The following is a 27,553-nucleotide window of genomic DNA, read 5'->3' as shown; positions in this document are numbered from 1 at the left end:
AGCAGGGTACAGGGCACAGGTGGTGCATCTGCCAGTCATCTCAGTCGACCTGTGCCATCTGGGTCTGCCCCGTGACCTCCTGCCAGCAGGTGTTCGACAATTCACGTGGCCTCAAGGTGCACATAGCCTGCCACAAGCGTTGTGGTGACGTCACTGCCACTTAGTGGCAAATGGCGGTTGTTGTTCAGTCTATGTATGTATGTGTGAGTCGATATGTGTGTGTAACTCTGTGTTTGAGTCGATTTGTGTGTGTAACTATATGTGTCTCTCAAGTCGATGTCTGTGTGTGTGAGTCCATATGTGTTTGCGTGCGCGTAAGTCAGTGGGTTTCTATGTGTATGGGTCCATGTCTGTTTGTAAGTCCATGTGTGTGTCTGCCTTTTTCGCCCGGGCAACGCCGGGTACTAACCGCTAGTATCAGTATAGTTAGTGACTGTATAGCACAAAGTACTCACGTGACAGTGCCGTGGTGTGGCCGTGAGCTCGACTGAACACGCATCACTTGGCAGGGTCCGCCCCCCCCCCACGCAATTGGTGTCAGTTGGTACGGTCGAGCTCGTGCATTAAGTAAATAATTAAAATAAGAATGGCACTAAATCGCTAATAAAACTAATTTAGCGTTGACGGCTGGGAAAACGGAATAGCCTATACCAAGCAGGGGGCTCGGGGCGTGCCACCCGGCAATTTTTTTCGGACTTGAACCACACCGTTTGAGAGCCAAATCCCCCGCAAGCGCGCGCACGAGGAGACTTTTATATATAAGATGGCGCCGCGTGAGCTGGCTGCTGCCGTGGTCATGTCGCTCACTCTGTTGCCTCCACTCCTCTCTCTGTCTTAGCTCCCTGTTCTTTCCTTCCATGGCGCCGCTCCGGTCTCCCTGCACTGCAGCCCATGGTAGAAATCTCCGCAGCAGCAGCCGCAGAAGCGACTCACAACCTCAAGTCCTCCTTTCTGCGCCAGGGGCCTAGGACCGTGGCCACTGCCGCGCGTCATTTCTCCACGGTGGCAGCGGCAGCAGCCCCAAGAGGTTTTTGGGTTAGATCGCGTAAATGTAAATGTGTCGTTAAACCCGCCACCACCCAACACAGCCAATTAGTAAGGTTTGTCACGTCAACAAAACATGCCAATTCGTTACTAGTTCAGCACACCGGTGTTGGAGAGAAAACTTACAACATTTAGAATGTTGTAACATTGTAAATGTTGTGGGTTTCTAACATTTACAATGTAGTAAATGTTGTGGGTTCGTAACATTTACAATGGTGTAAATGTTGTGGGTTTGCTCTCCAACACACCGGTGTGCTGTACTAGTGTAGTGTAATAGCATAAAAGGAACTGAAAGCGGGAGCTCGAGCCTGCCAGTTCTGGGAATGGACTCGTCTCGTCGTCGCTAAACGTCTCCGCTAGATGTTGCGCTACGAAGGAGAGCAGTTGGCTATCTCAGTCGGCGCCGTCAGTGTTAGGCAGCTAGTGTTGTGCACAGGCTAAGCTAAGCTACTGTGGAGAGTGTGGACGAGACCATGAAAGTTGTTAATAAAGTGCCTCCTAGAAACTAAAACTAGTAACGATTTGGTATGGTTTGTTTACATGACAAACCTTACTAGTTAGCTGCATCGGGTGGTGGCGGATTTAACATTTAAATTTACGCAATCTAACCACAAAAAAAAACCTATTTTGCTTTTTTGTTGCTATTCTGTAAACGTTGACGAGGCTCTACACAGGGCCCATCTCAAGAGGTTGATGCCGTCACAACTATGACCTGGTCGCTTTCTTTCATTGTCGCCATCAATCCACTTAACGCCACCTCTTCCAGACGACACAGGAAATAAGTTGATCGCAAATCGAGCTCAGCTACTTTTATTTTATTCCAAAAATATTTTATTGGCAAACATTTCAGAGCAGTTAGCTATACACACACACAGTATACCAGTCGGTTTCAAATTATAACCCTAACTTCAAAAGTGAAAAAGTGAGAGCAATGTATGTACAGTGTGCCACACATATCCCTGTCGCTACAACGAGAAGAAAAACATAACTGTAAACTTGAGAGACTCTTACATGCAGTAGTATTGACAACTTTTTCAATTTTAGACAACCAAGGTGTTCAACTGTCATGGCACCCAGAAGTTCCTGCCAGCTTACATAATTTTACAAAACGCAAGTAGGAATCTTCCTTTAAAACAGGAAAGAAACAAGAGAGCAGTTGTCCCAGGTGCAGGCTCTGTCAGGCGCCACAAAGCACATTTGGAGGCCCGAGACAAAATAATGGCAGGTGAGGCCTAGCCCTGAGGCCTTGCTTGGCCTTTTCTTCTGAAGCCCGGGGAAAATGGCCCCCACCTCCCCCCACCCCCACAATCTCTGCAGCCCTTGTGGACAGTTCTGTGACAATAACAAACCAATCTTCGACAAGAACTCGGCTCCAGCTCCAAGGCCACGGTCCAGACTCGAGCACATTACGTATCACGCAACACCTTAAAGCGTATTTTATCAAAAGAGGTACAAAGTAAATCAGGTACAAAAAATTAGTAATAAAAATACCGCGGTTATTCCGGTACACAAATTCAGAAGAAACTAGAATCCAGTTTTTACGAAAAGGTCGTTTCATATTGCCCAGAATTTAAATATCGAAGAGAGCGAGCAGCACCGCCGTGCCGTGGAGGAGGCATCTGGCCCGGATGTCGCGGACACGGGGAGCAAGGGCGGGGCTCGCCGGCGGGTGTCCGCGGATGCCAGCGCAGGCCCCCGTACGGCCGCCCGGCTCGGCCACAGCCTTAGGCCTAGGCCTCCTCCGCGGAGCAGTCAATCCCGGCGTAGGTGAAGTTTTCGAACAGAGCCGTGTTGACGTAGGCCTGAACAGGGCAGAGCAGAGCGGCTGTCAGCTGGATGAACGAGCGAGCGCGCTGGCGGGCGGGCGGCAGATTCCCGCGGTGTTTATGAAACGCTCGTGGCCGGTTTCACCGAGAGGTGCCGCGCCGATTCCTTGTGAGCGTCTTTCTCACCTTGCGAGCCTCCAGCATGCGGTTGAGCGACATGCACACCTGCGAGAACGGGGGCCGCTCATTGGGACGATCTCTCCAGCACTGCCTCATCAGCTCGTACCTGCGGCACGTCACAATGTCACGTCACACGCGCATGCTGCGGATAGCTTCGGGCATCGCAACATCACAACATCACGTCGCACAGGCACTGCGGAAGAGTTCGCGTTTCGCCGAGACTCAGAGACACACCTTTGTGCCGCAAGTCTCGACTTGTCCAAGCCTCAACTTGAAACTCACTGGCACGGCGTGCACAACTACTACAGCTCGAATTCTTGCACGAATATGATATTATATTTATATTCTTAGCTCTTTCGGTAAAGACCGTTTGTGTTATGGTCGAAACGTCGTGAGAATTTTTATTGTTTATTATATATTTTATTATTTTATTGTTTCCCTTCAACGTGACGTTACCGAAAGAGCTAAGAATATGAATTACTGCAGTCACGAAAGCTTTAAATCAGAATATGATATTCTCTGGCCGTCTGCTACAGAAGAGGTGTAGGGAATTTCAACAGGACCTACATCTCTGCTTTATTGACCTTCGTCAAGGCTTGTGATACCATCAATAGGCCAGGGCTCTGGGTTGTTCTTCGTGCTTTCAGGGTCCCTAATCCTCTGCTCACAATAGGTAGGGCTTTCGTGATGGTAGACAGACCCGGGCAAAGCTGCGTGGCTGAGAGTCACAGCAATTATCTGCTCCCATTTGGGGTGTGACAGGGATGTCTTCTGGCTCCTACATTATTTGGCAATGTAATTCAGTTTTCCATGGTTGTACCGGAGGATTTCCCATCTAGTACAAAAGAAGCTTGATCAATGCCTGGGTCCGGTCAAGGGATGGCTCCCTATTGGTCAACCGTGTTATGTATGCTGATCATCTGGTCATTGCTGTTCACCATGAGGAGTTGGAGACTCTGCTGCTGAACCTGGAGCGTGCCAGTAGTACTCCACCCACGTAACTCCCTATTAGTGATGGGGTAGTTGAGGAGAAAGTGGATTTCTCATATCTGGGAAGTGTGCTCATGACCAGCTCTGCTTTGGCAGCAGTCTCACTCTGAATCAGTGGAGCGGCGTTTGTTTTGTGATAATCGACGAGCCGGACAACCTTATGAGATGAGATGTTCCATCTGCACGGACTGTCCAGGTGAAATATCCCAAGTAATAAATAAACGTTAAACTACGGTGCAAAAAAAAGCTCCATTCAACAAAAACTCCACTGTCACTCACTCCGCCCGAAAACCGCCCCGCGTCTCCGTCGAAATCTCTCGACCCGACATCGAATGCTACAATGTCGCGGGAACCACGCCGCCCGACCGGCACGACAGTCGAGGAGGTGCGTAACTCACACTTCATCGTCGCAGCTGAGCGGCTTCTCCATGCGGAATCCCTGCGGCAGCTTCTCGTAGAGCTCAGCGCATGTCATCCCACAGTACGGCGTGCCTCCTGCAGCCAGCGGGGTTACAGGGACGGCGGGGGTGCGGGTGGGTAAATCCACAGGTGGGTAGGAGAGCAGAAGGGTAGATAGGTGGGTGGGCAGGTGGGCAGCAGGGCAGGTAGGTAGGTGGGAGGGAAGGTAGGTGGGTGAATGGGAGGGCAGGTGAGTGCAAGGGCAAGTGGGTGGGAAAACAGGAGTGCAGGTGGGTGGGAGAGCAGGTGGGTGGGACAGTAAGTGAGCAGGCAGGCAGGTGGGCAGTAGGGTAGGTGAGCAGGCAGGCAGGAGGGCAGGTGGGTGGGTGGCCATTGCATGAAGCATCATCACTTTAAAGTGAAAATCGTTATCAGAAACGTGACAGCCGTGCAGCGAACGAGCCTGTGCCACGAGCCTCAATGACCACGATGTCATCGCCTCGATGATGTCTGCACTCACCTAAGCTCACGATCTCCCACAGCAGCACCCCAAACGACCACCTGTGAACGGGAGGGAGAGAGGCGTTGGATCGGCGGAGCACCCATGAATCCCCGAGCGGGTCTCCAGCGGGACCTGGGCACCGGCCTGGATTCAGTCTCCAATCTCTGCCTTGAGGCGTTTGGCCCGCGGGGGTTAGGACGCGAAGAGTCACCGGCGTGCATGGCCTGGCGCGTGGGTGATGCGAGGCACGGCACGTGCAGGGGAGTGGGGGTAGTGGGGGGGCGCGTTTCACAGATGCGGGCATTGCGCCGTGCGGACGTTGGGGTGACAGCGAGCGAGCGTCAGCACATTTGTGCGACCACGGCAGCGGCCAGTTCCATGTGACCGAGTTCCATGTGACCGTGTTCCATGTGACCGTGTTCCGTGTTACCAACTCTTTCACACCACTCGCCAGTCTCGCTCGCGCGGGGCGGGCGTGTAACCCCGTGTCCTCATGCTAGCCCACGATTTGGCACAAGCTCAGCACTGTCGGGCTCTCAGTTTGCAGGCCCAGGCTGCTCGTGGGCCATTGGAAGATCAGGATCAGTCGGCCGAGCCAGAGCAACCTTAAGCTCAATCGGCAGTAAAATATAAAAAATAAACCTGATGCAAGATAAAGCGAGTTCCTGCTCAAATGAGAATTGAGGCATCGACGCTCGTCTGTTGTCCACAAGACAGAGTTGGTTGGTGGGAGATATCGCATTCCTATGGAGGGGGCAAGTCTATCCGCAGGACAGCCACTGTTGAAGTTCCCGACGATATGGTGCTCATGTGATCCACCCCGGGGGAGCAGAGGTGATGGGATCTGCGGTGGAACCGCTCGCTCCACTGCCAAGTCCCCCGGAGTCACACCTCTACAAACTTCGCTTGGCACCGTCACGCCACCGGAATAACGCACAGGGAACCATCACGGCGCCGAGTCCCACAACATCCCCTACCAAAAAACATTAAAGATTCCTATGACAAGTTGCCTAGATATCCCCTCAATTTACAAAACTACTCAGTCGGACAGGAATAGGAAGAGGATGTGGACATTTCTATTGCCCCTCACAATGAGCATGGTGAACATATCCGCTCACTATTTTAACCCCTTGGGTAACAGCTGTGGCCGCAGTGCTTAGCGTACTGTGTTATAAACCCCGTGACCCTTGTTCACGGCCACAGCCAACACCGGTGGCGACGGATCAATAATTGAACCCCCACCTCCCCCTTCACACTGACCAGCGTGGTGAAGTATGGTCATACAACCTCCGCCATGACCGACAACATCGTGGGAAGGTCTTCATCCAGCAGTGGATTTGTTTTTTTTTCCCCAGGTCGCACTCAGCTCATCAACAACACCACCTGCTGCCCATGCTCAGAAGGAACGACGGGGAACTCTCTCAAGTGCGGTGAACCAATTCAACAACACTTGTCATCAGGAGCAGCAGGCACCATCGATCCACTGTTGGATGAAGGCTTCCTCCCCAAGCCACCCCACTGCCACCTCTCGCTATCCTGCGGCCTCACAATCCGCCCAGCCACCTGCTCCACACACGAGGAGCCTGGGCTGCCACTTCGGTCGGTCCTCCGTCTTCCTCATCGCGGAGATTGTTGTCCCCCGGTACTGCTCAATGCACGAATGTCATCGAGCTCGTCTGCAGTGTGTCCAGGCAGGGGCGTCTCACGCTCACCCACGCGGCTAACCCGCGGGGACCCTCAGCCGCCACGTGCGGCCCCAGGTGCGCGCATCGCCGCTACATCGCCGCTACATCGACACCTTCACGGGATCTACTTCTCACGGAATATTTTTTCCGGAAGTTCCCGGATCCTCTGCCCCCATCACTGCAGCGAGGGGGCGCGAGCGGCGTGGGGAGGGGGGCTCGGGACGGGGGGGGGGGTCCCGGCCCCCGGCTCCACGCGCTAGGCGCAGGCGGCGGATTCGAGACTTGCGCGGCCGCAGCAGAGCAGCACGGCCAAGGCCGCGACAGGAAAAGCTGCCGTGGCCTGGACACTGCAGAACAATCGTGCGGCTGGGAGTGTAGGGCACAGATAAGAAGTGGAGAATGCAGGAAGCCGCACGGGGGGTAGGGGGGTGGGAGGCGCCACCAGCCCAGACACACACGCGCACAGACACACACAGAGAGACACACACAGACATACACGTGCACAGACACACACTGAGAGACACAGACACACGTAGAGTGACACACACAGACACCGGTAGAGAGACACACATACACACGTAAAGAGACGCACAGAGACACACGTAGAGAGACACACACAGACACACGTAGAGAGACACACACAGACACACGTAGAGAGACACACACAGACACACGTAGAGAGACACACACACAGACACGTAGAGACACACACAGACACACGTAGAGAGACACACACAGACACACGTAGAGACACACACAGACACACGTAGAGAGACACAGACACGTAGAGAGACACACAGACACACGTAGAGAGACACACACAAAGACACACGTAGAGAGACACACAGACACACGTAGAGAGACACACAGACACACGTAGAGACACACACAGACACACGTAGAGAGACACACACAGACACACATGGAGTGACACACAGACACACGCAAAGAGACACACACAGACACATGTAGAGACACACACAGACACACGTCGAGAGACACACACAGACACACGTGGAGTGACACACAGACACACGCAAAGAGACACACACAGACACACGTAGAGACGCACACACACAGACACACTTAGAGACACACACAGACACGTAGAGAGACACACGCAGACAACCGTAGAGAGACACACACAGACACACGTAGAGTGACACACACAGACACACGCAGAGTGACACACACAGACACACGTCGGGAGACACACAGACACACGTCGGGAGACACACACAGACACGTAGAGAGACACACACAGATACACAAAAAGAGACACACACAGACACACGTAGAGAGACACACAGACACACGTAGAGAGACACACAGACACTCGTAGAGAGGCACACACACAGACACACACAGACACACGTCGGGAGACACACACAGACACACGTAGAGAGACACACAGATACACAAAAAGAGACACACACAGACACACGTAGAGAGACACACACAGACACACGTAGAGAGACACACAGACACACGTAGAGAGACACACACAGACACACGTAGAGTGACACACAGACACACGTAGAGTAACACACACAGACACACGTAGAGAGACACACAGACACACGTAGAGACACACACAGACACACGTAGAGAGACACACACAGACACACATGGAGTGACACACAGACACACGCAAAGAGACACACACAGACACACGTAGAGACACACACAGACACACGTCGAGAGACACACACAGACACACGTGGAGTGACACACAGACACACGCAAAGAGACACATACAGACACACGTAGAGACGCACACACACAGACACACTTAGAGAGACACACACAGACACACGTAGAGAGACACACGCAGACAACCGTAGAGAGACACACACAGACACACGTAGAGAGACACACACAGACACACGTAGACACACACACAGACACACGTAGAGAAACACACACAGACACACGTAGAGTGACACACACAGACACACGCAGAGTGACACACACAGACACACGTCGGGAGACACACACAGACACACGTCGGGAGACACACAGACACGTAGAGAGACACACACAGATACACAAAAAGAGACACACACAGACACACGTAGAGAGACACACAGACACACGTAGAGAGACACACAGACACACGTAGAGAGGCACACACACAGACACACACAGACACACGTCGGGAGACACACACAGACACACGTAGAGAGACACACACAGATACACAAAAAGAGACACACACAGACACACGTAGAGAGACACACACAGACACACGTAGAGAGACACACAGACACACGTAGAGAGACACACACAGACACAAGTAGAGTGACACACACAGACACACGTAGAGTGACACACACAGACACACGTAGAGAGACACGAGAGACACACACAGACACACGTAAAGAGACACAGACACACGTAGAGAGACACACACAGACACACGTAGAGAGACACACACAGATACACAAAAAGAGACACACACAGACACACGTAGAGTGACACACACAGACACACGTAGAGTGACACACACAGACACACGTAGAGAGACACACACAGACACACGTAGAGACACACACAGACACATGTAGAGAGACACACACAGACACACGTAGAGTGACACACACAGACACACGTAGAGTGACACACACAAACACACGTAGAGAGACACAGACACACGTAGGAAGACACACACAGACACACGTAGAGAGACACACACAGACACACGTAAAGAGACACACAGACACACGTAGAGACACACACAGACACACGTAGAGTGACACACACAGACACACGTAGAGAGACACACACAGACACACGTAGAGAGACACAGACACACATAGAGACACACACACAGACACACGTAGAGTGACACACACAGACACACGTAGAGAGACACACACAACAACAACAACCGCCATTCGCCACTAAGTGGCGGTGACGTCACCACGACGACGCTTGTGCCAGGCCATGTGCACCTTGAGGCCACGTGAAGTGTCAAACGCCCGCTGGCAGGAGGTCACGGGGCAGACCCAGGTGCCACGGGTCGACTGACTGAGATGACTGGCTGGTGCACCACCTGTGCCCCCTACTGTGCCAACCTGCTGTGCTTTAGCCACCCGGCGCTCCGCTCGTTGTTGTGAGCGTCGCTCCTCCGCCCTCAGTTGTTGTTGGAGGGCGACTGCCTCCAACTGCCTAATAGCGTCCTTCACGAGCCTCCTCCACAGATGCCGATCTTGACACCGCTGGTACCAGTCATCGGCAAGTCCACTCAGCTCCACGTCCTCCTGTATCACATCACTCCATCTCTTCTCTAGCCCGTGCCACGCCCGTTTAGCCCCCTCGATCCAGCCGAACCATAGCTGTTTCGGCATGCGGTGGCTGGGCATGCGGGCTACATGACCCAGCCAACGCAGCCTTGCCTGCGGGAGGCGCTCACCGATGGGACCTTGCCCAGATCTTTCAAGGATTTGTGAGCTCCTCACACAATCCAACCTGGTTAAACCCAGGATGGATCGTAGGCAGGCCAGCCTAAATGTTTCCAACCGGCGAAGATGCTCCATTAATGGGGTCCACATTTCGCAAGCGTAGAGAAGGGAGGGAATGACCGTGGCTGAGAAGACCTGAAGCCTAGTGCGGAGCGACAGACCAGGTAGCTTCCACACAGCGTTACGCAACCGAGACACACACAGACACACATAGAGAGACACACGCAGACACACGTAGAGTGACACACACAGACACACGTAGAGTGACACACACAGACACACGTAGAGAGACACACATAGAGAGACACACGTAGAGTGACACACACAGACACACGTAGAGAGACACACAGACACACATAGAGAGACACACACAGACACGTAGACAGACACACACATACACAAGTAGAGAGAGACAAACTGACGTAGAGAGAGACACACAGACACGTAGAGAGACACACAGACACACGTAGAGAGACACATACACACGTAGAGAGACACACAAAGACATATACAGACGTAGAGAGACACAGACACACGTAGAGAGAGAGACACACACACAGACACAGACACGCGTAGAGAGACACACAAACAACAGACATGCAAAGACACAAATATATAATATAACAAAGATTTGAATACATGGACACAAACAAATGGACACAACTAGGTGGTAGTGATGTCACCACAGTGCTGTGCCAGGCTAGGTGCACTTTGAGGCCACGTGAATAGTTGAGGGCTCATTGACAGGTCACGCGACAGACCGAGGTGTTATGGGTTGACTGCGTGAGTTGATTGCCACATGGACACGCACTCACATGGACACGAACATGTGAATGCTGACACAGCGACGCGTGAATGGACATGTGCAATGAGACGTGTAAGCGATGCAGTTTCCCCCGCGCCCCCGTGTCTCAAGGCGCCACGCTGCGCCACAGTCCCCAGCACAGGCAGGAAAAGGAGGAAGCAGCAGAGAGTCTGTGTGTGTATTAGGGGGGCAGACGGTCACAGGCAGAGCAGAGGAGTCGGCAGCACGGACAGCGGGGGGAACAGAGTTCCTGAGCAGAATGAGCGACCTTTCACTAAGCTAAGGTTGCTGGAGGCTTCGACAGAAGGCCTGGGTAGCTGTAGCGGAGAGCGCGTGGAGGGGAGGAGAGTGAGATGAGAGGGGAGAGGTAGGAGATTGTGTGGAGGAGAGAAGAATGAGATGAGAAGGGAGAGGTAGGAGAGTGTGGAGCCTGGACTTGCTGTTCAAGGTCCTTAGAAACATCCTCCTAAGGTTCAGCCTCCACTTCTCCCCGACGGTTCTCATCTTTGGATACCCGAAGGGCGACGGATCCCAACATCTTCAGGGGCTGGTCAACGTGCTCGTCGGCTACGCCAAGCTCGCCATATACAGGGCGAGGAAGGTGGCCGTGGAGGGGAAACGTCCAGCCAGCAGCCTGGGCATCTTCCGCGCTCTGGTCGGAGCCAGGGTGTGGCTGGAGTTCCGGCATGCGCGGCTGACCCACGCCGTGCCGGCCCTTCAAGGAGCAGTGGGCGCTGGAGGAGGCCGTGTGCTCAGTGGCAGAAGACGGAGAGCTCTGCATGCAGATATAAGCTACCATTGGAGGCCGTAGGACTGCGAGAAGGGCTGGGTGCAGATGCAGCACTTGTCGTAGTAAAAAAAATTACATAGAAAACAGGGGGAACATAGACATAGAGTAGGGAGAGAGAGGGTAGAGCGAGAGGGGGTAGAGAGAGGAGGCAGAGAGAGAAGGAAGGGGTAAGAAGTAGGAGAGCAAAGCGTGTAAACTTTCATTTCAAAAAGGGGGAGGGGACATAAAGCAAAGCATTGAAAAAAACTAAAAAAATGAAATGATGAACGAAGCAAAGTGCCGACTACACCAAGCATCTTCTTGTTTCCTCTGATCGTAAAAAAAGAGAGTGGGGAGGGGAGTGAGATGAGAGGGGAGAGGTAGGAGAGTTTGTAGAGGGGAGAAGGTGACTGTGCCACCTTGGATTCTAGGAATGGATTGGGAGCTGGTGGAGGGTATTTATTTATATCTGTGGATACGGGCTAAGAAGTCACATTTATACGCAGACGTAGACACACCAAGGCACATGTACACGAAGACACAGATGTAGACACAAGACACATCGATGGACCCAAAGGGTTTTTCTGATTTGGCAAAACAAAATAAACTCACTGCAGACACACGAAGAGCCTCGCAAAGACAAACGCAGGAACGCACACACACACACAGAGGCCACCGCGTGCAGTAGGGTCAGAGCCAAACACAACCCGGAACCCTGGGCCAACGTTCATAACAAAAACTTCATGGCCAGGGACAACGACGCAGAGACGCGAGGAGGAACCGCAGACAAGCTTCCCGGCAGTCGCGTGGTGCGCCGGCACCAATGACTGCCCAAGCTCTGCGGTCCTCTATATATTCAGGTGTTACCGGCCAATTAATTAATATTTATATGTGGGATGAAATTGGATCGCCCGGAGAAAACCCAAGCGTGCGGAACAAATGGAGTCCACATTTTTGCTGTACTACCTTCTAGCCTCCTCTTCGATGCGCCTTGCCGAGTCTCAAGACTCCACTAAGGAGGCTCCCGCATTGGGATGCTTGGCTTACGCCCATTGATGAGAGTTTAAAACGTGGGAGCCGGCATAACGTGGAGAATACCCCACGAACGCGAGGGAGTAAAGCCCTCGGCCCAGACGCGGTTACAAACGCCACCGCTCTCCGGCTCCCGACGCACGCGCGCATCCAGGTGACGGAATCAACGGATGCACGCACACCCCACGTGGCTTTCCCCGGGAAACTCTCCAATTTTTTCAGTTGAAAATAAACAAATCCATACGGGGGCCGCTAGGGCCCGCATCCCGGCTCAGGCCGCCCGCCGACACGGTGAGTCTGTGCGGGGGCGGAGTTTACGTAAACGCATCACCGGACTCAACGAAACGGCTCATCGTGTGAAAATGAACCTTATGGCGGGACCCCGGGGTCTCGAATAAACGGAGGTCAAAATCGTAATTAATTTATTTTTGGTGACTCCGTCCCACCACGCACATAAACGCCGCGACCCACCTGGCGCGGATCGTTCTGTTTTCGTGTCGTCCAAGCACAGCAGCGAGGACGAATGCGCACAAGAACTGAACAAGCGAATGCACTCCATGCTCGGGTATGGGCAGGATCATAACAAGTCTTATCCAAAGCTGCTCAAACTGCCTACACGACTTGAGTCCTTTATTTGTCATAATAGTATGCATAATGCAGTGAAACTGCTCTCTTATCTTCATTATTATTTGTGACCTTTTTTGGATTTAAAGCTGTCGTGACTGCAGGGATTCATCTTCTTGGTTCTTTCGGTAAAGTGTTGTGGCCGAAACGTCGTGAGAATTTTATTTGATTATGTTTTATTTTTATTATTTTATTATTTCCCTTCTACGTGACTTTACCGAAAGAACCAAGAAGATATTTGTGACCTACCAATGTCTGCAGCCAGGATCAATCGATGACAATCCTATTACCTGCAGATATTTAACAGATGAGATGCGTTTCACCGTTAATTCCTCCTGTTTGATAATACTTCTCTTGTCCGTATGCATCTGTGCAGATTTTTTTGCGGTTAAGCCATAGTCCCCACATACCGCTCGTATCAATGCGGATAAGAAGAGCGGCGACCGACTTCTCTGTAGAGTAACATTGATATAAACGCTTGTTACAATATGAACAGCGCATTGAAAACGCGTACTATGTTACGCACTGTTTACAAAGTGTGTTCACAAATCCACACTGAGAAACACGATGATTGACAGAGGGGTGTAAATTATTTTTTCAATAGTGTATTTAAATAGAGGTACTGCAGGTAAGTAGTTCAATTATAAAGGCATAGTTTAACAAGACAACACTTGCCACCATCCTTCAAACCCATTGGTTAAAAAGAGCAACGTTTTTGTTTACATTATAATATATTGTTTATGCGAGAGCCGGGGCTTATGGGACCCCGGGGTCCAGCCATAAGGTTCAAATGTATAGCAGCAATACCGGAGGATCTATGTGACCACCGGGAGAACATGCAAGCTCCAAATATATAGGAGTCAGGGTCGGGATCGAACCCACAACCTCCTGTAATCCAAGCGAGGTAGTTAGCATCTCCTAGTCACTTGGCATCATCTCCTCCTTCACAGACACCAGTCACATTATTGCTATTGTCGTTACGCTTGTTTACACTGAGATGCCTCAAGACTCTTCTTCAGGAGGATCCTGCTAAGTTTTTACAGTAAGGGGGGAGGGGGGGGCAACGATTGCTGCTGTCGTCTATCCCAATTGATTAATCTGCGGTGGAGAATTTTTTTTGACAAATTGTGAGTGACGCCTGCCACTCTTCTTCGAATTACTTCGCGGGATCTTTGACGTCCACGGCGAGTGAAGCAGAGGGCACGTTCTCGCGTGCTCTTTACGGTTACCGCCGCTGTAAGAGGCAGTTAGAGCCTAATTAGCAGATAATCGGTGGCCTCGGCCTGCGGCGGCTCAGCGGGCTGGGCCATGGTTTGTGGGGGCGTGCGGGGAGGGGGCGGGGTGGGCGCGTGGTAGCGGCGCGATGAGCAGGGAGGGCACCGCATTGCGGCCCCCGATAGCGCCGCCCCCGCCCCCGCTGGACCCCAGCGGCCGCGTGGAAGCGTTTCGGGAGAGATAAGCCCGCCCTTGCGGCCACCGTGCGTGGGAAGGTGGATTGTGGGTAGTGGTGGCGGCGGGACGTGGGGGACCGTGTGGGAACGAGCCGCAGCGCCCACCACCCACCGCCCCCGCGCTCATCCCGGCCGCACGGACGCGATCCCCGTCGTGGCGTCTTCACGCCCTGCCATTTGCCGCTTTGTTTACCCGGCAAAGCCTCGTCGAGTCTCAAGACGCTCTCTCGCGAGGGTCCTGCTCTTTCACAGCAGGGAGAGGGGAGCGGCGATCGCTGCTCCGCGTGATTCCAGAGTCAATGATTTTCGAGTGATTTTACTAAATGTGGCCAATTTGAGACCACGACGCCGGCGTGCAATGGCTCACTACTCTCCTTCGAATAACGTCGCGGTATCGGCTGTCTGAGCAAAGCAGGCGGCACGTGGTATGGCACGGTTATTAACGAGGCCCGCTGCATTCAAACTGCAGATCCTCTGGAAAACCAGCGGCGGAACGAGCTCCCCGCTGGTCCACCGCACCGACTCGTGCGGAAGGTCCCCACCGCCACCTCCGACACGCTCTATTTACCTATTTTTATTTTGCCAGGTAAGGTACCACTGAGCTATATGGCTCTTTTTGGAAGGGATCTGGCCATCACAAATGATAGCTCTACGAAGTGGCTTATTATTTGGAAATTTATAGCAGCCAAATATTCTGTAATCGCACTTTGATGCTAAATGTGGAGGGAAAAACCAGAGGAACCTGAGAAAAATCCACATGACCACGGGAAGAGAGAGAACATGCAAACTCCAAATATACAGGCATCATGATCGAACCCACGACCTCCTGTATACCAGATGAGGTAGTTAACATCTCGCCACTGTGGCACCCTTGCTACCCCTGCACCGTAAACCAGGCCTCCTCTCTGCTCCAGTTACCCCGGGCCTTCTGCTGTGGGCTACGGTCGGCCTCCGCAGTCCAAAGCCGTCGCGTGGGATCAACCTCCCCGCTTGGCCATCGACCACACGGCCGAGACGCATTCCCTGGCTGTCCGAGCCCGGGCTCCGGACCTCTGTGAAGGGACCAAGTCCCACAGCCTCCTCTGTGCCGCTACCCCCTCCCTGCTCTCTGAAGTCAGAGTGATTTGCTGTTCAAACGAGCGTTGAGGCATCGGTGCTAAACTCCTGTTTTACAGCCCCTGAGCCAGTGGTGGAAATTCCACATTCCTGTGGTGGGGAGGCCGGTCTATACATAAAGACAACCGCTGATGATTTCCGCCACAAATTGGTACTCATTCTATGGACCCCGTGAGGAGGGATGATGGGCTGAGTCAACCCCTCCAACCGAGAATGGAACACGTGGTCCATGGACCCGAGGGGTCTGCAAGGTCATGGGGAAGTGGTCGGCTGTGTATGCTGTGATCTGGAGCAGCCTTAACGTTGAATAACGCATGTTGGTGATGCAGTGGTGTGCACAAGCTCAGCCAACAACAACACACTCATCACGTACGCCAATAATAATGACACCCGCGTGTGCGTGGGCCGAAAGGAGAAATATATCATAGGCGGCATTTCAGGCAATGCCTTTTCTTCACAGCTATTCACGAGGCCTGTAATCCAGCGCTGTGGGGAGGCAGTGAGGGTTGGTGGATCACCACATGCCAGTGTTGCAAAACTCCCCGTGGCCGTTGAGGCGCATGGAGCGTGTTTGATGAACAGCGCTGGCGTCGTACAGCTTTTTTAGATTTAACAGCGACGTTGGGTGAAGTGCCAAACATTTGAATCCGCAGACAAAACGTGCTTACGCGACATTGTTAACCGATACACAGAGCAACTTTCGTGTGTGTTGACTGTGTGTGATATTCATCCCGTAAACGCATAGTGCTGTGTAAGTTATAGATGTTAAATGTTTGTGCACATCTCACTACGTGTTGGCCACACATGTGTGGGGTTCCCAACAGTCTGGGAGTTGGCCACCTGTGTGCAGTTGACAGGATTTGATTTGTGCCGTTGCTGTATTTAACTTCACTGCAGGAGACTGCACTGTTTTGACAATAGGCCCAGTGCTGACTGAGAAATACGTATGGGTTTGGTTTACAGTAGAAAAAGAGTGGCCACCTATTTTTGTGTGTGCTCGCATGCGTCTGCGTGTGCCGGTGTGTGCTGGTGTGCCACTCACACGTCACTCTTGGACGTGTACACGCTGTAGTTCAGCGACTCGATGGCCATCCATCGCACGGGCAGCCGCCCCTGGTGAGAACGAGGAGAGAGACACAGAAGAGGAGTGAGTGAGTGAGCGAGCGAGTGAGCGAGCGAGCCGATGCCATCGCACCCAGTGCCAACGTACCGCCACAGTAGAGGAGCGCCCACCACACAACATACGGCAACCACCACCACACGGGACCACCACCACCACACAACACACGGCACCACCACCACCACACAACACGCAGCAACACCACCACCACCACCACACGGCACCACCACACAACACGCGTCACCACCACCACACAACACACGGCGCCACCACCACCACACAACACACGGCGCCACCACCACCACACAACACACGGCAACCACCACCAGACGGGACCACCACCACCACACGGCACCACCACACAACACGCGTCACCACCACCACACAACACACGGCACCACCACACAACACACGGCACCACCACCGCCAGGTTCCACACATGGCACCACCACCACCAGACCCCGCACACGGCACCACCATCAATCACGTCGTCGCGCGACCTTCACTTGTCTCTGTACTGTTTGTGGGAATCCTGCCCAGAGTCTCCTGATTCTGTTCTGGCGGCAGCAAAGATGCTCAGGATCGCAAAATGGCAATGTTGAGGTCTGCTAGTCGCAACGATAGGGCCAACGATTGATCTGCTGTGGATTGTGTCTTCAATTGTCCATGTATGAAGGGGATGTGCTACATCGGCCTGTAGATGTAATTGATGGTCACACCACCAGTGTCTTCTAGGAAAAATGTCAAAGCTAGGAGGTGTGATGATGCTTGGGTCTTGAACAAGGAGGTGTTTATTATTCTGTACGTCCACATTGTTCCACTCTGTTCGCCAGCAGTGTTCCTCCCAATCTGGGGTGAGATTCTAGGATGGTGACAGCAGCAGCAGTCATGGCGCCATCCCAGAAGAGGGACTGAGACTTGAGTCAGTGGCGAGGAGCATTATTGAGGTCTCGGTTGATGGGTGAATGTGGTTATTGTTGGCCAGAAAATGTGAAAACTCCTTTGCAGTTTGCGCAATATTTTGTGGCAGAATGTTCACCAGAACAGGGACCCAGGGGATTTGGTGTCGGATTCAGTCTGTGAATGATTTACCTACTCAGACACTAAGTAAAGGAATAGAATATTGCTACAATGATCGTTTGCATCTGTGGGTATGGGAAGACGCAACCCAAAGTAGATGGCTCTCACCTTGTTCGATGCATACTCGGAGTTGTGCGTTCAGAGTGTGAAGCCTCGATAGTGATTGAACACAAAGACTTTTAAACACACAGCACGACAGCACTGTGGTGACATCGCCGCTCTGACATTGAATGTCATCGCAACTCAGCACATTCCGTGTGAACACTAACGCCGTCCACGGCCTTGCAAAGAGAATACATAGAGGTTTTGGGCAACAGTCTGTCTTCAGAGCACATGAATCAACATTGAATCATGAATGAATCGTCTATCTTCGATGAAGGCCATTGTTTGAAACGTCGCGTATTATAAATGAGTTATTTTTAAAGGCCACGCACAGTGTTATCATTGACGTGGAGCATGTTGAGTTGTTGTTTGTGCTTGTACATCACTGCCAAGACAGCAGCAGCATCACCAGACAACTTAGTAAAATATATGGTAGTGAGGATGATGATGATGTCACGGTGATGTCACTGGCGGACCAAGAAGACGTTCTTGACCATAATTTTTTGTCTTTTTTTTACATGGACGACCGCTCACGTGTGCATGTCCGGGTTTTAATCCGGGCTGGAGCCGCTCGCCATGAAGCCAGCTTCTCAAGTGCCCGGCCACAAACGAACGCTCGCAAACAAGCACGACCATCGAGCTTCTCAATTGATTTGGCAAAATGCCACAGCTCTGAGAATAAAAAAAACGTCGTCTTCATTGTCACGGGATGGACATTTCCCTGCAGCAGGGCACGCGAGACAATGCAGCCCCCTCGTGTGTGGGCCAGAGGTCGCCGGAAGGGATCACGGAGGTACTTCCTCTGCGACGTCTTCCCGCGAGCCGCGAGTGCGCCGCCTGACATCCAGTTTGACCTTTCCTCCAGCTGGCGTAACCGCGAATGCTTTTGCACAGTAATTTGTCTCGAACAAACTTTTGCGACAGCAAGAAAATGCACTTTGTTGAATCATTGCTTTGGGTGCGTATGTGTGCGTGTGTGCGCGAGCACTATTGGATCCTTTGTAGAGCGGGTTGTTTTTTTTTGCTCCGATTTCTTTCCGTTTGTACCCACCATGGTCTTTTTCACATAGACCTCCTCGCCGCGCGACAGCCCGAAGTCGGCGATCTTCGCCACGTAGTTTTCCGCCACCAGGATGTTTCGAGCGGCCAGGTCTCGGTGAATAAACTGGTAATGGCAAAGAGAAAAAGATCCAGCTCCCATGTCAGCCTTTAACAGACTCTTCGGGGGCTAGCACTGTCAGCAAGATGCCTACGAACGCTGATACGGCGCACAAGGTGGGGTGGGTGGACTCAGCACCACTTTCCCGGCTGCCTTTGTCTCCCCAATGTCGATGTTTGCACACCATACCAGGAACAGTAGGACCACTGTTAACGACGGTAATTGGTTCCATGAAACCAGTCGATAAGTGACTTGGTCGTTAAGCGAGTATAGGTCGGAATGGAATCCATGACCTCCTGCATACCAGGCGAGGTAGTTAACATCTTGCCACTGCGGCACCTCACACAAACCTGACACCAAGATAGATCCCCCCCCCCCCATATAGCTTTGAACACACACACACTGGACACACGCCGGACCTGCTTCTCGCTCAGGTACTGCATGCCCTTGGCGACGTCCGCCGCGAATTGAAGCAGTTGCTGTGAGGAGAGCGTGGAGGCCGTGCCGTGCTCCTTGGCGAACGCCGGGTCCGTCTCCAGCACCCTGCTCTTGCGAAGGAAGTCCAGCAGGTTCCCGAACGCCGCAAACTCTATCGCGATGTACAGGTACCCTACGCCGACCGGTCGGGGGGGTCAGGTGCGGGAGCCACAAAGATTCTGCCCACATCCCCTCCGCTCCCCCTCCACAGCGTAGCCAACCGCGCTAATCGCGCCTCCGATTAGCGTGGTTGGCTACATACGGCGTGAAAGAAGTTCAACATGCATACATACGACTAGTGCCGGATAAAGCTAGTGCGGGGCCTGTAGCATATGTAACAAAGGGGCCCTAAATTTAAAAAAGCACACAAATATTAAAACACTAATTTTTTACTTGCATAGTAAATACTCTTTGGGTCTTTCACTAAAGTCACGTAGATAGAAAAATAATTAAATAACAAATCACGACGTTTCGATCGCAACACAAGCAATCGTCTTCAGGTGAAAAAATACAGCAGGCAGATTGCTGAGGCAGGAATAAATGTATCGAGAGAGCTACTGCAGCCAAAGATTGTATAGGTTTGAGATAGGAACAACCCAAGGGTAAGTGGGCGGGGCTAGAGATGGAAGTAAATGTAAGATCGCAGAGCTTGGAATACCTAGGCCATTGTGTTGCTAGAGATTAGCATGTCAATGTGTTAATGTAACCCCACAGTGACGATGCTGAAGAAGCGGCCATTGTATTGCTCGAGATTAGAGATTGGCATGTCAATGTGTTAATGTAACCCCACGACTACGGTGCTGAAGAAGCCACTGTATTGCTCGAGATGAAAGATTAGCGTGTCAATGTGTTAATGTAACCCCACGGTGACGGTGCTGAAGAAGCCACTGTATTGCTCGAGATTAGAGATTAGCATGTCAATGTGTTAATGTGACCCCATGGCTACAGTGCTGAAGAAGCCACTGTATTGCTCGAGATTAGAGATTAGCATGTAAATGTGTTAATGTAACCCCACGGTGACGGTGCTGAAGAAGCCACTGTATTGCTCGAGATTAGAGATTAGCATGTCAATGTGTTAATGTGACCCCATGGCTACAGTGCTGAAGAAGCCACTGTATTGCTCGAGATTAGAGATTAGCATGTAAATGTGTTAATGTAACCTCACGGTGACGGTGCTGAAGAAGCGGCCATTGTATTGCTCGAGATTAGAGATGAGCATGTCAATGTTAGATGACTCCCGCAGCAGCGGCTGTGTCAATGAGAGACATTCAACCTATTAAACAACGAGCACCACCGCCGCATCGAGGAAAGGGAAGCAGCAGCTATGTTAGTGAGACATTTAGCTTGTTAATGTAAAGACATTTAACAAGGTAATGTAACTCAGAGAGTTAGAAATAACTGCTAACATAGGCAGGTAGGATGGAAGCATCACAGCCAGTTATGACTTTACCTGGTTAATAGCATCCTTCCAATGATTGCTCAGTTTGTACCCATCTGCTCTGTTGAAATTGTGTCTGTGTCTATATATCTGAATGGCTTCATGAACAAATCTTTGTTGATAGCCAGTGGGTTTGCATAGTACCTTCGTCTTCGAGAAATAAATTTCACGTGTGCCCACGGCGTTAAGACAATGATCAGCCATGGCAGAGGTGTTGGTCCTACCGTGTTTCATAGTAAATTGTATTTTTTTAATTTGCTATACGGCCACATAATGCGAGAAATCGCTAACCTTAAACACCCCCTCGTTCATAAAAGTTGAAGGCGGTATATTACTATAGTAATAGAGCAAGTGCATAATCACTGAACCGGCATTGATAGCTTGAAAGCATTTAGTGCGGGGCCCTTGAAATTGCGGGGCCCGTAGCTACTACATAGCTACTACATGTAGCGTGGGGGCCCTTGAAAGTATATATACCTACTACACATATGTAGCTACTTTTGCTACGATGATAATCCGGCACTGCGTAGAACCCGACTGTTGTGTCCATTGGCAAGGGGTAGGCCTGCATCGAGGGTGGAGCCTGCGGCTTGCCTAGATTTCCTGACTGGGTCAACTGCCACCGACTCGGCGGAAGAAGATGAAGACCACACAGGCTGCCGGGGTTTGAGTGCTGTTAGCGAGTAGCACCTCTAAAGGCTGGCACGGCACGGGTGGGTAGCCAGAATGACGCCCGGCCCACTTTGTCTCACCACTGCTGATGTTTACGCACCGCACCAGGTACACATCTAAGGCCGAGTCGACCTAGGGGTGGCCCGGGACCGGTTCAAAAATTCGCCACTGTCCTTGGCCATAAGTAGGAATTGAACTCGGGTCGCAGGGTTCGTAATGCATCGCGCTTACCACGAACTCCTCCACCCCAGTGAGACATTCACGACCGCTCAAAAACACGCGTGGCCCGCTTCAGTGGCGCCCACCACCGCGCCAAGGTAGCACGCCACTCGCTCCACGACAGCTGCTCACGCTGCGCGAGTTTTAAATCAAGAGGCTTCAATGGGCCGAGACTGGCGGCGTAGTCGTCGTCGTGAGCTGTGTGTGGGAGATCGTTCCGCGTTGAAGCAGCGGCCTCCTCCCGTGCCTGAGCGAGAGGGAGCGCCTGCTCGGGTCGCAAAGTTGTTGTGAGTTTGGGACCGGAAGAGTTTAACCGCACCGAGTCGAGAGCCTCTGTGGTGTTTACGGGGGGTGAGGCAGGGATAGCGAGCGATGCTGATAACACGACGATGTTGTTGTTGCGGCTGTCATTTTTGCAAAAAAAGAAATCTGAAAAAGAAGAAAATGTTTTTTCCCTTCCCGGCAAAAACACAAGAGGAGGTGTTAAGATGTCAAAACAAGCAGACACACCTATTATTACAAGGCATCACATTCTGCATTAACCACACATGCTTGTGGTCAAAACATGCAAACACATCTAATTAATTGTCGTAGCAAAACGGGTCCCGAAGATAAAACTACTTAAACCCGAGCTACTCATGATTTGCCATTGGCATCGTCCTTGTTGTGCTGTTTACCTTTTGGCATTCTTTTGATCCTGAGCACCGGTGAGACAGACCCATGAAGCCGACTGTCTCAGTTTCAAAGACAAAGCATGCATTACCAAAGCATGCGTTTGCATGTTTACCACAAGTATGTGCAGTTAATGCAGACTTGATGCCTAGTAACATGTGTCCAGTCAACGGAGATGGTTACCGCACCGCGCGTTTTCAGATGCGCTTCTGCGGCCGTCTGGAACGCTCTTCTTTCCGATATGAGGAAGCCACTAGAGCAGTGCACTTTTAAATTGAGATTGAAAGATTATTTCTATGAAGCTGATTTTTGTGTTTAGTTTATTGTCCTTCCCCCGCCCCCCCCCACGCACCTCCGATTAGCATAGTTAGCTATGTACGGTATAAAAGTAGTTCAACACATACGTAAACATTGGATTTATTGACATTTTAACACCTCTTGTATTATTGTCAGAAATTAGTAAACAGCCTTTTCTTTCTTTTTATCGACTTAATAGTGGCATTAAGAGACCCGTAGATGTCCGTTGTTGTTTGTTGTTGTTCTTGGCCACAACGACCGTGGCTGGCGGGATGGGCAGCACGGTGTGCGTGGGAGTCCTGCGGCACGCTCGGCAGCAGCCGCAGGAGGAGGCGGCGGCGCTCTGCGGTGCCAGCCGCAAGCAGCGATTGCGTGGCTGTTGCTCTGGGTGGGTGGAGCGACTGCGAGCTACTGCGTGGCTGTTGCTCTGGGCGGGTGGAGCGATTGCGTGGCTGTTGCCCTGGGCGGGTGGAGCGACTGCGATTGCGATTGCGCGTGCGTATCCGACGCGGCTGTTCTTGGGGCTTTTTTGGCCGCGTGGCTAAAACCGCCCGGCCGCCCACGCACATTCTGTGCTTTTAAAACACGCTTGTGGTTATTTATTGTTTTTGGTTAAATCTCCGATTGATTGGGCGGCTCTCCAAAAGCGTCCGAAACCGAATCCCTCCCCCCCCCCCCGCCCCACACATTTGCGAGGGACGGAATCCGGCTCCGATCGGCGGAGATGATGCCCAGCAGGAGGCAGCGGCGTGTTTTACCTCTGTGCTCGCAGGCACCGATGAGGTTGATGATGTTGGGATGGTGCCCGAGCTTGCACAAGACCTCGAGCTCTCCCGCGAAATCTCGGTGGTCATCTTCAGATGCGAACTCTGTTGTGGAGGCGTTTGTCAAAAGCGCGGTATTAAAACACCGACGGCGTTCGTTGTCGAACGTGAAAACGGGGAAAGGCGAAACCTGTGTGGATTCGTGCTCGAAGGATAAATCTCGTAATCCGTCAGGTTCTGTCCCCCTGATTCACAGGCCTGAGTCACAATGCAAATTCCACATTCCTATGGCAGGGGGTAAATCTATACCACGATGGGACAGCGGCTGTTGACTTTTCCGTAATGTGGTAACCTACTGGATCATTGGGCCGATGAATGGCAATCCGATTGGACAAAACCGACAAGGATTTGAACTCGCAACCTCACGATTGCGGCGATGCAAATCTCACCACCTCACCGTGGCACAACTGTGCAGACTTAGGTTTAGCAACGCCTAACATTACAACATCTTGCAATACCGTGCAACATACACTGCACAGTATCGTACATCGCACAATACCCTCCAAGATCATACAGTATCGTACAATATCGTGCATTGTACAGCGTCGTTCAACGTCGTACAACATTGGGCAATATCACACAGCAACGTAGATTGTGCAACATCGTACAATATCATCGTACATTGTACAACATCAAACAATATTGTACATTGTACAGTATCATACAGTATGGCACGTTGTACGGTGTCGTACATCGTACACTGTACATGATACAGTATCGTACAACACCATGAAGTATAGTACAATACTGCACATCGTAGAATATTGTACATCATACAGTATCGTACATCGCACACTTTCCTACATCATACAAAGCGCACAGCATCATACATCAGCGTGCAATATCATAACGTCGTACAACGTCGTGCAGTACGGCACAACATCGTCCAACGTTGTGCAGCATCGTACATCAACAAACGATTCTTCACGCAGCCCAAGAGTGCCCCGGGGTGGGCGATTCCGCCCGCCCGCCCACCTTTGAGCATCTTGATGGCGACGTTGATCTTCGTGCCGTCCTTCTTCACCAGCGCCTTGATCACCTGCCCGAAGTTGCCCTCGCCAATCATGTCCTCGAACTTGATGTCGTCCCAGTCGAGCACGGGGTAGCTGATGGGCTCTGGGGGGGGCTTGGGTCGGCGGCTCAGGGTCAGCGTTCCCGACGCAAACTGCACGACCGGCTCGTCCCGCTGGGCACGGTGGTGGGGAGGGGTGGGGGTGGCAGTGGCACCGGGGGGGGGGGGGTCTCACGGTTCACGTTCATTTTGTGTAATTGGGCGAGGGGCTCGGCGGGCGAGGGGCTCAGCGGGAGAGGCTCGAGGATCGAGTTTAATTTCGCGAGAGCAGTCGACCTTCTCGTGAGTTTGGGGGGGTGGGGGTGGGGGTGGCGGTGGGCACCGAAATCGCAAAAGGTGCTCCACGATGTCAAATAAAGCGCAGAGGGCAAAGAAAGTTTTAAAGGAGCGCAAAAGATGACCCGCGATAAAAAAGCCGATCGACCGGAAATCAGAACAGAAGCATGCAAAGAGAAGCCAGCGCCGAAAAACAACTGGATAGAATCGGCGAAAAAACTATCGAGTATAAACGAGAGCAAAAACAACCATACATCGACGTTGATTTAAATAGCTTTCATCAGGTGAGGAGAAACCAGGCAATTATCGTGGCAGTAATAACTCAAATGATGGCCTAGATTTACCCATAAAGGCCTCGCGGTGCATCTGAAGAGCCCTTTAGAAGGGTGCTGCTACATTGGGATGGTTGGGCAATCCCCTGAGTGGAAAGCTGGGGCTTCGCGAGGCTTGCCCTTACTCCGCATACACGAAGGGACAACAACACTCCAAAGATCCACAAGGGATAGATTCAAGAAACATTTGTTACATATCGCCAATGTCTCGATGAGGTCACAACCCAATTGGTTGTGCTGTCAGCATCGCGTCAGGATCCTTTCAGATCTGCCGCAGTGTTAGAGAGCGGCCCACAGATGTTCAAATTCTACTCTGTTCTTGCGTACCATGGCAATGTGTTTGTGAGCTAAATGGCAATGATGAGATTTGATAGCCACAAGAGGGCTTCAGGAGAGAGCTGGTGCAGTTTTGCTACTCCTCCCTTGAAGGAGCACAGGCTCAAGTTATTTACCATATAGTCCATAGTTTAGGTCGAGTGGTCACAATCGCAATACTGAGTAGTGTCTTAAATTCTCCATTCATGAATGAGATGTGCGCATCGGCCTGTAGATGGTTATGACGCGGTGGATGGTTCCACTGATGTCTTCAAGGAGGAATTTCAAAGCCAGGTGGTTCCATGTTCGGGTCTCGAATGAGTGGTTTATTATTCTGGACGTCTGCGTTATTCCACTATGTGCGCCAGCGTTCTTCTTGAAAAGCCTTAGCGAAATAATAAATAATTGCGTTATTCAATTGTGGATCTTTGCAGTTTTGTGTACAAGCTACCGGACCAGGCTGGGGCGCAGCGACTCTGCTACTGAGCAGATGAGTGAGAGAGCGGCAGTCTCCAACACATCAGCTGAGGCACCCCAGAGGTTGTTCCTGGAAGATTCTGCAGCAGAGCAATTCTTGAGTTGGTCTTTTCACAGGTCTGTTTTATGTGGGGCTTGAAGGTCAGGCTTTCTATCCATGATAAACCCTAGATGTGTTTGTGTAGGGTCATAGGTGCACTGGGCTACCACAGAAGGGCACGTCAAGGAGTGGCATCTGCTGCATGATCTACTGATTGTGGCCAACTTCGGCAGCAGGCCATGACACCAAACGGTGTCACCAGCAGCAGAGAGGTCACTCGTTGCTGTGCCGGTTTTCTGTTGACGCTGCAAACCGGTTTTAATGAGAGTCTTGCGGCTTTCCGGGTTTTAGAATGGCGATGGCTTTGGCTTCCTTCCATGCTGTCATTTCATCTCTGCCTGTCCTGTCTACGCCAGTGAAGAAGTTTGCAAGCCATTGTTGTCCGTGGCTGCTATAAATGTCCATGTGATAAGCCACATCGTTGGGCTATCATTTGTGGCTAGGTCGCATCTGAAAAGGAAGCTAATAGCTCAGTGGGCTTTACCTGGTAAAATAAAACAGTTTAGTTTTATTTGAATTTTTTTTAGTAGTGATGTGCTTACCTTCACTATATTTAGCACTCCTGTTGTACTTTTGTACTGTATGTTGTTGTAACGTTCTGACCCCGTGCCCCGACTGGACATCTGTGAAAAAGAGCTTTATAGCTCATCATATTACTCCAGTATAAATACATATCCTGAGTCATACAGTCGCAGGTTCTATCAGCAACTCAGGACACACAGGCCATCATATTCCCGGTGCCTCGGTGGGCTTTGTGGCCCCGAAGGCCGCTTCCACTACAACGACGGTTGCGTGGCCTCCTCAGATCTCTTGCTGACGGTCGTTGGTTCAAGGTGACGGGGAGTTGTTTCGGGGCAGCATGTGTGTGGCGAGCTTGTCCACTCCTCTTACTTGAGCAGGACAGCAGCGTGAAGAAGCCGCAGCGTTCACTGTGGTTGTTGGCGCTCTGCACTCTGGAGGAGCTGCCAGGTGTTACGGCCGGAGTGAAGTCCGAGACTGCGGTGACATCTTTCCGTGTAGAGTTCAGAGACTCTAGCAGTGCGGTGCCCTTATCTTGGTCATCACTTCTGATTAACTCTTCAAGAGATGTTCTG

The 27,553-nt window shown here is 51.7% G+C and overlaps 1 protein-coding gene across 2 annotated transcripts in view; it reads right to left on the bottom strand.

The window, feature by feature from the left end:
• Positions 1 to 1,844: 1,844 nt before the first annotated feature.
• The window catches only part of TIE1 (tyrosine kinase with immunoglobulin like and EGF like domains 1), a 61,919-nt gene continuing 36,210 nt past the window's right edge, over positions 1,845 to 27,553 (bottom strand). The window contains exons 17-25 of one of the 2 annotated variants that reach the window (XM_032966313.2): positions 24,863 to 25,073; positions 23,822 to 23,932; positions 19,708 to 19,898; positions 19,181 to 19,294; positions 16,870 to 16,940; positions 4,900 to 4,940; positions 4,379 to 4,475; positions 2,997 to 3,096; positions 1,845 to 2,846 (exon numbers count right to left, since the gene is read on the bottom strand). In XM_032966313.2, the coding sequence (XP_032822204.1) occupies positions 2,775 to 2,846; positions 2,997 to 3,096; positions 4,379 to 4,475; positions 4,900 to 4,940; positions 16,870 to 16,940; positions 19,181 to 19,294; positions 19,708 to 19,898; positions 23,822 to 23,932; positions 24,863 to 25,073 (1,008 nt within the window). In that variant the 3' untranslated portion in view covers positions 1,845 to 2,774. The remainder of the gene's footprint in view (positions 2,847 to 2,996; positions 3,097 to 4,378; positions 4,476 to 4,899; positions 4,941 to 16,869; positions 16,941 to 19,180; positions 19,295 to 19,707; positions 19,899 to 23,821; positions 23,933 to 24,862; positions 25,074 to 27,553) is intronic. The other variant, XM_032966314.2, reaches the window with a different exon arrangement.

This window comes from Petromyzon marinus, chromosome 35 (assembly GCF_048934315.1).
Source record: "Petromyzon marinus isolate PM22_M1 ecotype Great Lakes invasive population chromosome 35, UKy_Petmar_22M1.pri1.0, whole genome shotgun sequence".
Taxonomy (NCBI): Eukaryota; Metazoa; Chordata; class Hyperoartia; order Petromyzontiformes; family Petromyzontidae; genus Petromyzon; species Petromyzon marinus.
The sequence above is the reverse complement of the archived record's forward strand: the minus strand, read 5'-3'. Positions and strand labels throughout refer to the sequence as shown.